The sequence below is a fragment of the Haemaphysalis longicornis genome, unplaced genomic scaffold (assembly GCF_048455015.1).
Source record: "Haemaphysalis longicornis isolate Haplotype H1 unplaced genomic scaffold, Haemaphysalis longicornis Haplotype H1 scaffold_7, whole genome shotgun sequence".
NCBI lineage: Eukaryota > Metazoa > Arthropoda > Arachnida > Ixodida > Ixodidae > Haemaphysalis > Haemaphysalis longicornis.
The window spans coordinates 69039132-69053219 of record NW_027526422.1 but is presented as its reverse complement, the minus strand read 5'-3'; the positions used below and the strand labels follow the sequence as shown (position 1 = coordinate 69053219).

The following is a 14088-nucleotide window of genomic DNA, read 5'->3' as shown; positions in this document are numbered from 1 at the left end:
AACGCCGCTGGTTAATCGCGGTCAATTTGGCTCAGGACCGGGTTAATTGGAGATTAATGGGATAGGCCTTTGCCCTGCAGTGGGAGTATATAGGCTGGTGATGATGATGATGATGATACCCAATGTTTTCTTTTTTTAGCTTTTTGAGGAATGTTAACAGTTTGAAACTGCTGCCAGATTTAGTAGTTTGGAAATTGCTTGCGTATATAAATTTAGTTCAACAGTTCTCTTACTTCTTTTAGTTGGGCGGCTGAATCGAGGGAAAGACAGGCAGACATACATACCAAATTTTCCGTTTAAGCAGAAGACTTTATAAACTTTGCTGTAGTGCATGCCGTGCATCCACCGTATCATCCCGCACCGTATGGACAAATTGCATGACAGCGGTTACAATGTTCACGGTTAGTGCAAGCAACAGAAAGCTGCTAACGCTACTGAGAAGGTGTCAGTCGGATGTTTTAGGATAGCTTTGCGTCTCGCATTGCTTCTTATTATCATGGTTATAACTCCTCTCGCTTTCTGGTTAACAGACTCCAGACTGTCTTCAGCGTCCTCTGGAGTAATGCAAGGGAGAGTTGAGTTCATGGCTTTTTGAAGAGCAGCTTTCTTGGTCTCACTGATGGCGGTGTCGTAAACAAAACCCACTGCAGGAAAGCCAACTTTACACAATGGGTTTCCACAAGGAGCACATGATGATGACGATGAACGCACTGCAGGAAAGCCAACAAGAGAAAAACGCTTCAAGCGGTCCGAATCGGACCTGAGTTTCCTCGCGTTATGAAGCCGACGTCTACGCGATTGAGCCCCAGGTCGCTTTTTTGTTTGTTTGTTGCCGGTCTTTGCAAAAGCCATTACAGCGAAAATACCACAAACTACTAATGGTCGAACACACATACATAATGTGGCCAGCCGTCACTATTGCTTGACTTAGTCCTTGCATCATTACTTCAGTACAGTCAGAGGCTCCACAAATTTAACTTTAACCAATCAGGGACAGGCTGTTGTGTTTTCTGCCTTTCAACAACCTGAGTAATATATGTAGGCGAACGATTCGTCCCCCTCCCATATTTTGCGTTTCCTTGTGTATTTTATTTTAGTGTCAGTGCTCTGTTTATATTTCGGACCTCTGTTTCCCCTTACGTCGAGCTGGCGAACGTGCTACATCGGTCGCCTCGTTGCTCGCCGTCCCGTGTGCTGTGTTTATGACCTACGGGGCGGCGCCAAGACATCCTACACCGGCAGCTTAAGTGGTCTGGCTCCGGGGCGCGAGACGGACGGTGCCCAGCCAGTGGAGCGTTTGGAGCGTCAGCGAGTGTGCGTGTGGTGAGAGACCTGAGCGGATCGCGAGAAAGCGCATGTGAGCGAAAAGAACGGCGCCGCCCAGGCGCATTTGTCAGTTTTGTACTAACCCAGGACAATAATAAAACAGTTTGTTTTTGCCTTCTCCTAAAATATCGTACGGAAGCTATTATTCGACCGTCCCTCTTCAAGCAAGAAAACGACCTGAGCGAAAGTTAATTCAAGAAAGTTAACATATATTTTCCCGAAATAATCCACATCTCCATGAAGCCAGACCACGCGTGCCCGCCAAACGCTGTGGAGGCCCAACAGCATAATTAGGCCGTAAGCGACCCTTCCTCATTATCAATAGGTAGGTACCGTATACCGTGAGAGTTCAGTAGAAAATCTTCCTGTGGTGTTTCTTGCATGATGTTCCAGAAATGTACATCCCTCCAGCCGTGTATGAAAACGTATTCAGTGTTGTCCGCTGTTTCAAATTGTACAGTCGGTGCACAACGATGTGTCGAACCCTCTTCTTTCAACCAAATTCGCACAGTTAGTGCCCAATTACAGGCATCCTTTTAATCCCTTTGAGTACGTTCTTCCCTGGTCCTCTACTGTACAAGGTTATGTATCCCGAAGCAGGGAACAAGGTGTCACATACATTCTTATACAGTTTTCTACGTGCCCCTTTACTTGGGCAGTCCGTCGAAAACCGTGCTGACCGGAAGCGATCCAACACGACCACCTCTTTAAAATAACGTATAAATCCTCCCTGCGTATGCAGGCTGGATACGACAAATTCCGGCAGCGCTTTAGACAATTCCATCTGACAAACTGTCCGCGAAAAATGGGTCATTTGTATGCGTCAGAAAAAGAAACCTGCTTACCAAATGGTGGACAAACAGGTGGGCCAGTCCAAGACCACCCTCTTCGACACGGCGAAAACGGTTACAAGTTGTCTATACTGCACCTTTCCCAGGTAGACAACCAAATAAACACAGCAAAAGCACAGTGCATCCTTCACGCACACGAGCAATGCATCACTTGCATTGCATACCACCCCTTGGTAACAAAAAATAAATTGCCCACTATCACTTTAGAAAACAGTTAAAGACTGACCTCTTTCCACTCCTCCTCCCTTTCATGTAGTTCTCTACATTTGTGCACGCCAGTATGGTTTGCTATATTTTTAGCGTTCTTAAGTGATTCCTAGATACTTGAAGGCCACTGCACTGAAATTGCACCTCGACCAAATTTACTTTGAACATTCCGCACATACCACCAAACACACTGGGGCATGCTAGTAGCCCCGTAAAATGCGTTGTTAATAAGTTATAATTGCGTTTAAAATAGTCTGAATAAAAATAGCCTAGTCTAAAATAGCGCAAAATACGGGATGAAGGAACACATTGCAAACAGACGGATGCTGTTTGCACTGTTTCTTTGCACTGTTTGTTTTTTCAGAATGTTTCACCAGCTCGCCCACATAAAGCTCCAGTTGCTGCAGGTTTAAAATATCTCCGTCGCAGGCAATTGTGCACCTGCCGGCGGATCGCGTAAACAGCCATGAAGCGGAAGTGACATTGCGACCGGCCTTGCGCTTTTTCCTACTGCTAGCCAGGCGAACCGGACGAGCTTCGCTGGGCGCGCTATCCGGCGTATCGCCAACAAACAGCACGGCCTCAATGAGCAGGATCGTCTACGGCTCGTGCACAGCTTTCTCATTAACCGTCTTATGTATCACCTCCCTTACCTTCGTCTCACACCCACCCAACTTAACACAATTGATGCCCTTTTGCGGAAAACCTATCGACATGCACTACTCCTTCCTCCCTACACATCCAATGGCAAACTCCTAGCCCTATGTGTCCACAATACCATCAGAGAGCACCTACACGCTCACCACACGTCTCAACTGACGTGGCTAGCCTTGTCTCCAATAGGGCCCTACATCCTACAAGCTATTAACACCACGCCCCCCACACTCCCTACCCCTCCCACCCCCATACCAGCTCACATCCGCGCACACATTAAAATCCGCCATCTCCCAAGACACATGCACCCCACATACCATGCAGCTCGCCGGCATGCCCGAGCAGTCGCGCACTCCCACAAATACCCCCCAGCGTCACACACCCTCTACACCGACGCCGCTCCGTACCCCGAACGCCCCGCGCACTGCGTTGCAGCCATCGGACATAACTCCCCTCACAGTACAGCCACTGCCACCATTCCAACCTCTAACATCACGACGGCGGAGGAGGCGGCTATTGCCCTCGCGCTTTCCCAGCGCCCCACCCCCCTGTACGTCCTCTCCGATTCGCAGACAGCCATCCGCCATTTTCTCCGGGGCAACATCTCCCCACAAGCCCTGAAAATTCGGACCATCCATCCCCCAACTGACACCGTGTGCCTGCTGTGGACTCCAGCCCACACAAGCGTAGGCGCTAATGAGGTGGCGAACGTACGTGCTCGTGAACTAGTAGACCGGGCCACCGCTTCAACTACGCCTACACGCGGTGCCCCTTCCGGTAGCCCCGCCGGGCTCCTGCATTACAGAGACATCACCCTTCACTACCGCCTCCTCCGCCGCCAGTACCCTCCACCACATCCCCAACTCACCCTAGACGCAGCTCACTGCCTGCGCGTCCTCCAGACCCACACCTTCCCACACCGCCCTCAGCTCGTTCACACCCACCCACACCTTTTTGACTCCCCAACATGCCTTGCCTATCATTCCTTGTGCGAGTGTCCAGCAGACCCCTTTCCCCCTCTTCCTTCCCCCTCCCTCAGGGAGCAGGCGCTGCGCGACCCGGAGGCATCGAGTCAAGGCTTCGTGACCACCCGGGCCCTGGCGGTCGCGGCGGCCCTGTGGACCGCCCCCACCCCCCTCACCTGATCCCTGAGCATAAACAAAGTTGTTTCTCTCTCTCTCTCCTAGGACTGCGGCGAGGGCGAAGCGTTGCGTGCAGGTTTGTCCAGGCCGGCTGGCCGGCCGCGAGCCGCCGCTCGCTCGCCGGCTGGGCTGGCTGGAACGTCCCTTCAGCCTGGCCGTAATGGCTGCGCTGTCCTCAATTTCGCTTTTAGAATCTCCGATATTTGATAGTTGTTCCCGCCGGGGATACGCGTATTTCAGCTGTCATATTTTGTATCTTGCAGCCTTTTTAGGCAGACTACACGGAAATAACGTTTTCAGGCCGTCGAAATTGTGAGTGGAGTTGGTCTTTAGTTAACAGGGCTTGTTTCGCAGCTCACGTTCGCGAGGAACCTGGTGCCGAAGGCCAGTTCCCATGCCAGAAACTCAGGCACCTCCTCCAGTTTACCCCATTCCCTGTTATGGCACCGAATAGCTTGACGTTGTCATCACCTAATGAACCCCTTTCTTTGGTTGTACAGAAAGCATCAATATCGTCTTCGTAGGCCAAAAGGTTTACTTCTGCGTTGCACAACTGAAACTCTTCAACGTGCTCGTTTTCAACGATCTGTAGGCACAGCGTCTCAAGATACAGAAAGAAAAGAAGAGGGGTTAGAGGATAACCCTGACATACCGACCCTTCCACGCTAATGGGGCGCCCAGTGTCAATTGTTTACGATTAACCTCGTAGTGCACTTCCGATACGCGAGAGCTACAACCTCCTTGACAATAGTGCCCAGATTCAAATAATCCAAAATATGTAACAATAATTCATGGGACACTATCAAAGGCTTTCTCCAGGTTGAGCTGAAGAACCCATACGCAATGCTTTAAGTGAGCTTCGGCAGCATCGCAACGATCCAACGCACACCGCGCCTTGTGCGTGTTTGCAAAAATCGTACGCCCTTTTATTCCACACGTTTGGCGTGGTACTAGGTGATAATGGTTTGTATTCTCTGTGCAAGCATCTTCATAAATATCTCCCCATTCACGTTTTACTCTTCCACAATTTACTCTTTGCCGATGATTGTGTTTTGCATAAAAGTACCTATTCTACCGACCGACCTTAAATATAGCATTTATAACATAGTGAAAAGGTGAGGTGAATGCGGAATGGTCCTTACTGCGAATGAAATATGCTTCCCCCTCTTACTCGGAAACGGAACGCCACATGTATGAATTGAAGTATATCTGTACAAACTAGTTATGTTGTCTTCGAACCTTCTAATCACAAAGAAATATTCCGTCTGCGTTGCGGGAACAATTTTGGCATTATACTTTGCATTAATAACAACAAAACTCGAGTATGCATGAATTGTTCTGGATCCACGAATTATAAATCCAACGTTCATAATGCCAGTGCAATCGAAAGAAAAGCTGCAGGATTTATTGTTAACAAATTTTCCACAACTGGCGAATGCAAAATTAAGTAACGGAATCCGTTTACTCGAAATATCAGGACAAGATTTCAGGTTAGAATTCCGTTCTTTCCTTCTCAACAAGTGTCGCCTGACCCATCGTATAATACTTCTCCGCACCGCCAACATAACGCGTTCATTCCTTAGTTTTCAAGAAACGGCATGCTCAGGTGCTTCAGTACGATAGCATTAAAATAACCCATTGAGCCAAAAGAAAAATTGGTTGGGAAATGGTGGTTGGGGAGCGCAAACGGTGTGGGAGAATAGAGAGTTTTCGCTCTACGTATGTTCCGTGTTGTACGTAGTTACCGTGTTGACCGGGACCCGTCTGGGCACTTGGGCATTCGTCGCGGTAGGGGAGATTAGTTCCGCGGGCCGGTCCTCGCCATGCCCGTGGATTCGTCACGGTGGGGTGCGCCTCCACGCCCTTCCGCGCGCGCAGGAGCAGGCGGGTCCCGGTAAACACGGTAACTACGCACACGACGGAACCGACGGACTGCTAAGCGGCATCGTAAACGGCCGGTAGTCACGGTATGCACTGGCACACCCAACCAGTGGTGATTGAATGCCCGTAACAATACCTTTCTTGACTGAAAAAAATTGCCCGCGTATCTGCTCCCTTCGGTGCAAATGCCGTCGAAAGACGATATTCTGCCGCCCCCTGCCAGGTAAACGGATTTTTTCTCTTCCCCCACCTCTACGCTCTTCCTCTCCCGTTTCGCTCCTCTCATGATAAACACTGTAGAGGTTTGCTCAAGTCAATTCAATTTTGTCGCATTCCACTTATCGCGCCATCCACTAAAACATTTTGCTATTGTTAACCTTGGAACACTGCCAATTGTTTTCAAGGCGTATTTATTTTTATTTGCTATCGCAAAAATCAAACCTATAATTAAAGGAACAATGCGAATGTAACGTCTCTATTCATTTCTTGTCTCAAATATGCCTACGTCACGCATCTGATCCTGTGCCCATTGCAGTGGAAGACTTCCTGTTTCTATTTAATCATTCATTTATATTACACTTTCGCGACCGTCTCCTCGCAAATGTTCGCGGCCGTTATAATCCTGCCGAGCATGCCTGCAGGATTGATTGGTGCGCCCAGTCCCAGGGCTCGATGGTGTCAGTATCTGCAGGACATAGGCTGTGCGCAAGAGCTGAAGCTGCCAGGTGAGAAATGGAGTGAAATTTCCCCAATTATAAATTTGTGTATTTTAAGGCAAAGAACATCATTGAATAAATCTAACACCTTTAACACGCGCGAACCTGGCTTACTGGCAGTTTCGTACACCAGCAAAACAGCAAAACGGCGCCAAAAAGCTTGTTCTGTGGGTTTCCTTAGCGGGCGGCCGCCGTGCTCCGATGATTTGCCCTGCCGCTGATTTGCTTAGTTGTAAAGCAAATGCACCATCTAGAGCTTGATAACGTAAGAACTTCAATAATAGCGGAAATTCAAGGCTTTGTACACCTGCACAAGGCGAAGTGACGATCGTTGGGATTACACTGCTTGGATTTTCTGACGATGCATGCATGCTAGCAGGTATGGTACCTTCGTTTTCGCCATAGAACTGTAGCACTTTTTCTGTGTTAACTATTTGGAATAAATGATGAGGTTAACGAGCTGCGCTTTGCTTGGCGCCGTATGAACAGAGATTATAAATGCAGCAAATTAATGTACGCAGTCCCTGTTGTGTTTTTTTTTGTTCTTGTATATACTACTGATTATACAAGTGCTTGGCTCTGCAAGTTTTTAGATTATTGCCAATACGTCATTAGAGTCCGACTCACTACTTTGCAGGTCGCTCCCGCAGCTCTGGCTCCAAGAATATTACATCGGGTATGTGAAAGCCGATCAGCTAACATTCAAGGTTTGGGGGTTTTTGAACACTAGCGGGTCAACGTTGTTTTCCGTAACTTGTTGAACCGTAGGAGTCTCCCTCTTTGCTTCCTGTTCCCAACGAGCTGCTTAGAAAGGCATGCATCTTCCAACTTCGTTTCAGTGCAGCCCGTGTCAGTGGTGGTAGGAACGTTGTGAATATATGCGAATCAAGTCTGCCCATTCCATCTCTCTTGGAAGCAAAACGATCATGCAAGTATGCAAAAGTAGTCTTTAGATAAGGCAGGTTGTGCTGAATTTGGAAACCGCAGATTTTGCGTAGAGTCATTTTGTGGAGTTACAGGGCATCGATTTTACTGAGCTAGGCATGCAAGGCAAGCACAGTTGTGGCTTCCGGTAGCTCTAAAAGCTCCTTTAGCCAGCACAGATCCCAAGCATTTATGTCCGCCTAAGCTACATTCCAAATAAGAATGGAATCGGACAGACCAGGATAGCAGAAGTCTACTGAAGAAACCTTCACCCTGCATTGGACATGAAAAAGGCTTTTGATGACGAAGCTGTATTCTTTATGCAATGTAGCTCTTTACATTACATTTGATGACGGAGCTGTATTCTTTATGCAATGTAGCTCTTTACATTACATTGAACACATGTTTCAGTTATATAAGGCGCGCCTCATCGCCTGCGTTGCGTCGGCGCGTTAAACCCTGCAATCAATCAATCAATGTTTCAGTTATTACGAAACACAATTTTGCTGCACTAAAGGTGGCCAAATTTGGGGGGCAATTAAATAAATGTTTGAATAAATAATAACTTCGGCGCGTTCTCATGGTTGCCCACACAACCTTTCTATTTCCCAGTGCTAGAGCATATGCGCTCAAATTTTATGCGGATGACACTCTCTTACCTGTAGTAACCACATGTCTATCCTTCGTTGCTGCTTGGTCTGCTGAGATGCTTTTTGTCTGCAGCGTACCCTGTTCGTATAATTTATAAAACCACGCACAAAGCTTGAACGTGAGGAATATAAGACATTTTAATGAACATCAATACCAAGTTTAAATGTTTCTGCACATTGTCAACGTTGAAATATTGTTGCGAAAATACAAGCAAGTGAGCACAGGTTCTCGTGATAAACGACACAATCAATTACTGTACATACTTAAGTTACAAAAGAAATCAAACAACTGGGTGATGCGCAGGCGGTTACATCAGGCGCTTATTTAGGCACAAAATACCATCATCAAACACTGTTAGCACCTCTCGTGAAAATAAATAAAAGAACATGATGCTATGCTTCAGTAACTTCGTCGTGATTGCTTCATTACCTCACTCTTTGGCTTCTAACTGCGAAAAGAATGTCCCGACACCCTTTGACACCGTCAAAAGGCAACACGCATTTATAGCATTGAGAGAAACATAGACCATATCGTCCCACCTTGGAACATAAAACGAGATCACAGCGTACTGGACGGCCGGCTGTTTTCACCGCATGAAACTTTTTTTTTTCTCACTGAGCGTACAATAAAAACACTGAAGAAATTATTGCAAGAGTCAGGGTTTAAATTTTTTCCCAGTGAAAATAACTTTTGTTCTCCATCCCACTCAGCTGTTTATGAAGCGTTCTTTTGCTGTTTTGATTTCACATGCACCACAAAAGTGACACAAGAACAGTTGCCTTGTCAAACTCTAGCATCCATCTTACAGCTGGCAAGAGAGCGCTTACGGAGAAATGTCGAGGTAATATTTGTGTCGGGAAATGCAATAATGATATTTGTGTCGGAAAATGCAATCAAGCCTACAGGACCCACAAACGCACCGTGCTGCTTACTCGGAAACAACAGAGCATTTTAAGTCTGTGTCTCAATTTTTTTCCTGTGTCAAGTGAGTCACTCACTGCAGCTTTGTTTAGTCATTGGAATGAAAATGGCACTGTAGTATCTAGTACCAATGGGAAATGTTAAGCCAACTGCTTTGAGTGATTAGCGGAGATCAGGTATTGGGTAAATCCACACGTGACTGCCACAGGCCTTGCCAGTCCTAAACATTATTCACTTGGCCCCAAGGGAGCATCAAAGACACACTATCATCAGGAACAACGAAAGGTTTAAAAGAACCAGTTTTAGCAAATCCGCTTCTTCAACTGCCCACCGCTTATGCTCATGCTGTTTATTGCATCCAATATCACTTCCAGACCAGCCAATGTCCTGCACACGATTTTCGGGGTTGAACTTGTAATGACGGGAGTGGTGTTGGCTGTTAAAAAAATAAACCGTACATTATGCAAGTCTTTGTTGCAGATGCAGCGGCAATAATATCTGCTATTGTGGCAGAAAAATGACTTGTTTTAATATATTTGCGGTGGTTTGGGCGTGTTGTTACTTCTACAGGATCGATGGAAAACGAAGACTAGGACGAAATAAGGACAAGAAGGTATGCAAGAGCACTGTTTCACGAGCCGCCATTTCGTGAAAGAACGCTGTGTAGGGAAAATAAAACGGTAGCACTGCATTTCCAAAACCCCCTAACCGTTTCTTTACCTCATTCTTTGAAGTGTAGAACAGTATTTTGTCAGTATGTGAAGCCCCTAAAAAGCACAGCACTAATTTTCATATAGGGCGTTTGTAGGCCACATGGTCCCCTCATTTTGTGCATTTTCAATGCCTCTACGTTATCCGCATCTTAGTTTTGCGATAACGCTTAGTACTTACGAAATTTATTTTTTAAACGGAACTCGTCTTAAACTCCAGCACCCCTCGCGGCCTTGTATCGTGCGTCCAGTTTCACAGCAGAGATATCCTGACTCACGTTAGGTGCTGCAAGAGGCCCTGTATTGCAGAAGTTATCTGTACTATATAATGGTCCGTTGTGAAAACGGTTTTATGCGCTAGTGCATTTACCAGTACTAATGCAAGGGCTGTACAACATTTTGATTTACAGCATTTTGCTAGTATGACATGAGTGGTTTCAAGTGAAACATCGGGAACAAAATAAAAACTTTCTTCGAACAAACGCGTCAAGTCTCTAGATAAATATAGTGACATCGTGCTTCCAACGCAAGACAAACACACCCACGAGTTCCCCATTCACACAGCGTTACCTCTTCGTACGAGGCACTCCTCCTGCCACCACTGTTCCACGAGTCGCATGCCTCTAGAACCAGTCCACACACAACTCAATTTTGTCCGGTCATGCAAAAGCTAATATTAAGTACAACCGGTCAAAGAAACAACAGGGTAGTTGCACACGCCCTTTTCCTGTCTCGTCGCTCCAGCACATAAATAAGTACAACAGGTTAAAAATGTCTCGAATAAGTGGCGGAATCTTCTAGAACCCAAAAACAATAAGAACTTCTGGTGTTCACTAATGCAATTACGTGCGAATTCCGAAATCCTGCACGAAGACTTCTTGGAGAAAACATCAATACCAACAGCTATTACACCTTCCACATCAACGCATCTCTAAATTGCCATTTCAGACCTGTTATGGAAGGCCTAATTTGATATGAGGCCAGTTTCCGACACCGCAGATGTATGCTGGTGTCGCACAACAGCAAGATCGAAGTTACCCTCGATCGGTGTCCCAAGTGGTTGAAGTTGGCGTCGGACAATTAATGACTGGCTCACGGAACAAAGCCAAGCTATCTTCCTCACGAAAGACTGTTAGTTGATTGCTTCAACGCATTTCGTCATTTTTTTCTAGCGAGTCTTAACAGATAGGCATTTTGTGTAAAGTGCGTTTTCGACAAAATTAAGCTATAAGACAGGACAGAAAAATATAAATGTTACAGTATTGCCACTTCTCCCTACGTGCGCCATGCATTACGATATGCTGTACTGTTGATTAACAGTTCCCTACCTTTGATTCACGCTACCTAATTCCTTTTGAAATTAATTTTTGTCTGTACTACAAGCTACGTACATTTTTAAAGTTCAAGCCACACCAAGAAAACACTGCATTGCCCCCTAAATCCCCTACGGCCGGTCAAAAATGCTACGTTGTTTAAAGTACACATGGCAGGATGTCTACTATGCAACGTAGTTGAGACTGGGAACACAGAGTTACATTTCCTTGAAGCACTGGTTAGATTTATTGGAGAGTTATTGCGTAGTCTTATTGTTTTTCCAGAAATATTGAGATGCAGAATTTGAAGGCCTCCTTGCAAACGAATTCGTGGCCACTGGCTGACGCATTTCATCACTCGTTCCAGGCATTATAAGGCACGTCCTATAGCAGAACTGCTTTGCTCGAAAATCTTTGTACCGAGCCTACGTGGCAGTGTGCACCGCTGTAGAGACTAGTTCTGGATGGCGATTTGTAAAAGTGCGCTGCTTCCTGACAAATTGAGTAAGCACGGTTTGGGGGCGCAGGTTATTACAAAAGAAAAAGCCATCTTGCACGTACAGTTTTATCAAATTTGGGTGTTGCAATGAAATTCTGCAGCCAACCAAAGCTATGTGCAATCACAATCGCTGATGTCACCACCTCAGCTTGCTTCAGTCATGCTCGCGATGCAGATGGTAACGATATCAGATCGCTGTGCACGCCACGACTTAAACGAAGCTCATGCAATGAATACGCCCACGACATCAATAAAAATAGGTATGCTTGACAATGAAGAAAAACGATGAAGTGAGGAAGTTTACAGCATCCAGTCAACAACTACAAGAGCTACGAGGTAATACCAAGTCACAACGGTAACAAAATATGGTCCAACAAGAGCAAACAAACAACTGAAGAACATGAACAAAGCTCACGTTCAAAATGAATGTGTGCAACACTCTGCAACAGGCCCTTATAAATAACGTGAAAAAATATGCACACCTGAAGCATAATAAAAACATGGATGAAATCGCAGAGTATAAAAAAGAAAGAAACGGTAACAAGAGTGCAAGAAAAAAAAACTTTGAATCCCGCACTACAACGAGTCCAGTCACACATGCGGAAACACCAACGCAAAGATAAGGTTCTCGCCAGTGACTTGTCCGGTAATGTTCGCCTACAAGAGATCGTTCCCAGGTGCGCTAACAAAACTAAAAAACTAAACGGCCAGTCTTCACCCCAGCACGTCGCATCCATTGCTGTAGCGAAGTAGAATCTGGCTAAAGTAAACAGTAACGACAGCCGGTGAAACACTGCGCACAGGAACATCACTTTTGACTAGAGCAGGGTGCCGTTCTCCGGTGTGCGTGCGTGTGTGTGTGCAGTCATTGGTGGCAGTTTCTTTGCGAGTCTGCAAATGAGCTGTCCTGTTAACTACACAGGGACACAATAACTATAGGGAAGAAAAACAGGAACACACGGCACGCGAGGACAACGATGGCGATGATGCTCATCATCATCATCACCATCAAGTATATGGCACGGCACGCAGATATCGCACTGGTCCTCATCGCGCGCACCACTCGACGGAGATTCCAGGCACGTGTTCTCCAATGGGGTGTTCTTCCCTCGTACGAGTTGTCTTGAGCAGTGTGAAGGACGGACCGGAGAAGGTGAATTACCCGGACGCAGCCTCAGTTAATCACATGTTCAGTTAAGCCTTACGAAGGATGATCCTGAGTTAGGCATCCCGGATGGCAGCAGAACAGGCAAAATTGTTGCTTTTTCTTCGCCGTCGGAGACTGAAGCACACGGTAATGCGGCGCTCTAACGCTTGGTCCCTTGGCATACGTGAGAGTGATTCACCCAGTTGTTCCGCTGCAAGCGAGAAAGAACAAAGAAAGTCGGACGTGTAAGGAGGCAGATCAATGGGAAATTGTTTATGCCATTTGCTCTAATAATGCAGTCAAAACCAGCGATAGTCCTGCCTCTTGTTTATGTCCTTTATGAATTTCTCTCACTCAATTTTAAAATAACCATGAACAAACTTGCCTAGCAGCAGCTATTATTAAAGTGTGAAGAGTGGATGCTCCAGTTTTTGCTGAATGAAATCCTTGGAAATGCCAGATAAGGCTCTAAAAAGCAACAACCAAGAATTTATGCTTTCCTCAGTTGTCGCTAATGAATCATGGCCGACCCAGTCATACTTAACGTGTTGCTCTCAGTGTCTTTTAAATGCTAGGAAAAAATGAAACCGCTTACGAAAGATGTGTAAAATGTTCCCCGACAAGGATGGACCTGAGTGATCCTCAACTAGTCAAACCTAGACATAACAGCGCAGAAAGTTGACGTACATCAACAAAAACCAGACAAGCAACAAGCGCTGCATTTTGTGATGGTTTAAGCCAGCTTCTGTAGCTGTTATGTCTGGTTTAGTGGAGTGTACATCTCGCCAAAATAACATATTTTTTGCAACCTCAATAGGTCGCCAAGCAGCATTTCCATCATGAGAAAATCATCTCCATATTGGCGGATTTGGTGTCAAAATAACTGCAGCCATAAATCTTTTTCTACACAGTATGACACCTTTATGGTGCAAGAGCACGAGGGCATGTATTTTTGCACAATATTGACAGGCTCACAAGGATCAATTCGGGGTCATGGCGGGTATGTCCTGCTTAGTGTAAGGAAAAAAAAACCACAGCTGTACAGGCCAGTCTCAAGCCCTCGTAACTCCTGAGCTGGCGGCGCATTAACCTTAAAAGTTCATTTTGACGACTGCACCATATCGTATTAACAAGAGTATAGAAATA

At 46.1% G+C, this 14088-nt stretch overlaps 1 protein-coding gene across 4 annotated transcripts in view; it reads right to left on the bottom strand.

Moving 5' to 3' along the window:
* Positions 1 to 8471: 8471 nt before the first annotated feature.
* The window catches only part of LOC144145856 (uncharacterized), a 176348-nt gene continuing 170731 nt past the window's right edge, over positions 8472 to 14088 (bottom strand). For all 4 annotated transcript variants that reach the window (XM_077677661.1, XM_077677660.1, XM_077677663.1 and 1 more), the window contains one exon: positions 8472 to 13153. In XM_077677661.1, the coding sequence (XP_077533787.1) occupies positions 13103 to 13153 (51 nt within the window). In that variant the 3' untranslated portion in view covers positions 8472 to 13102. The remainder of the gene's footprint in view (positions 13154 to 14088) is intronic.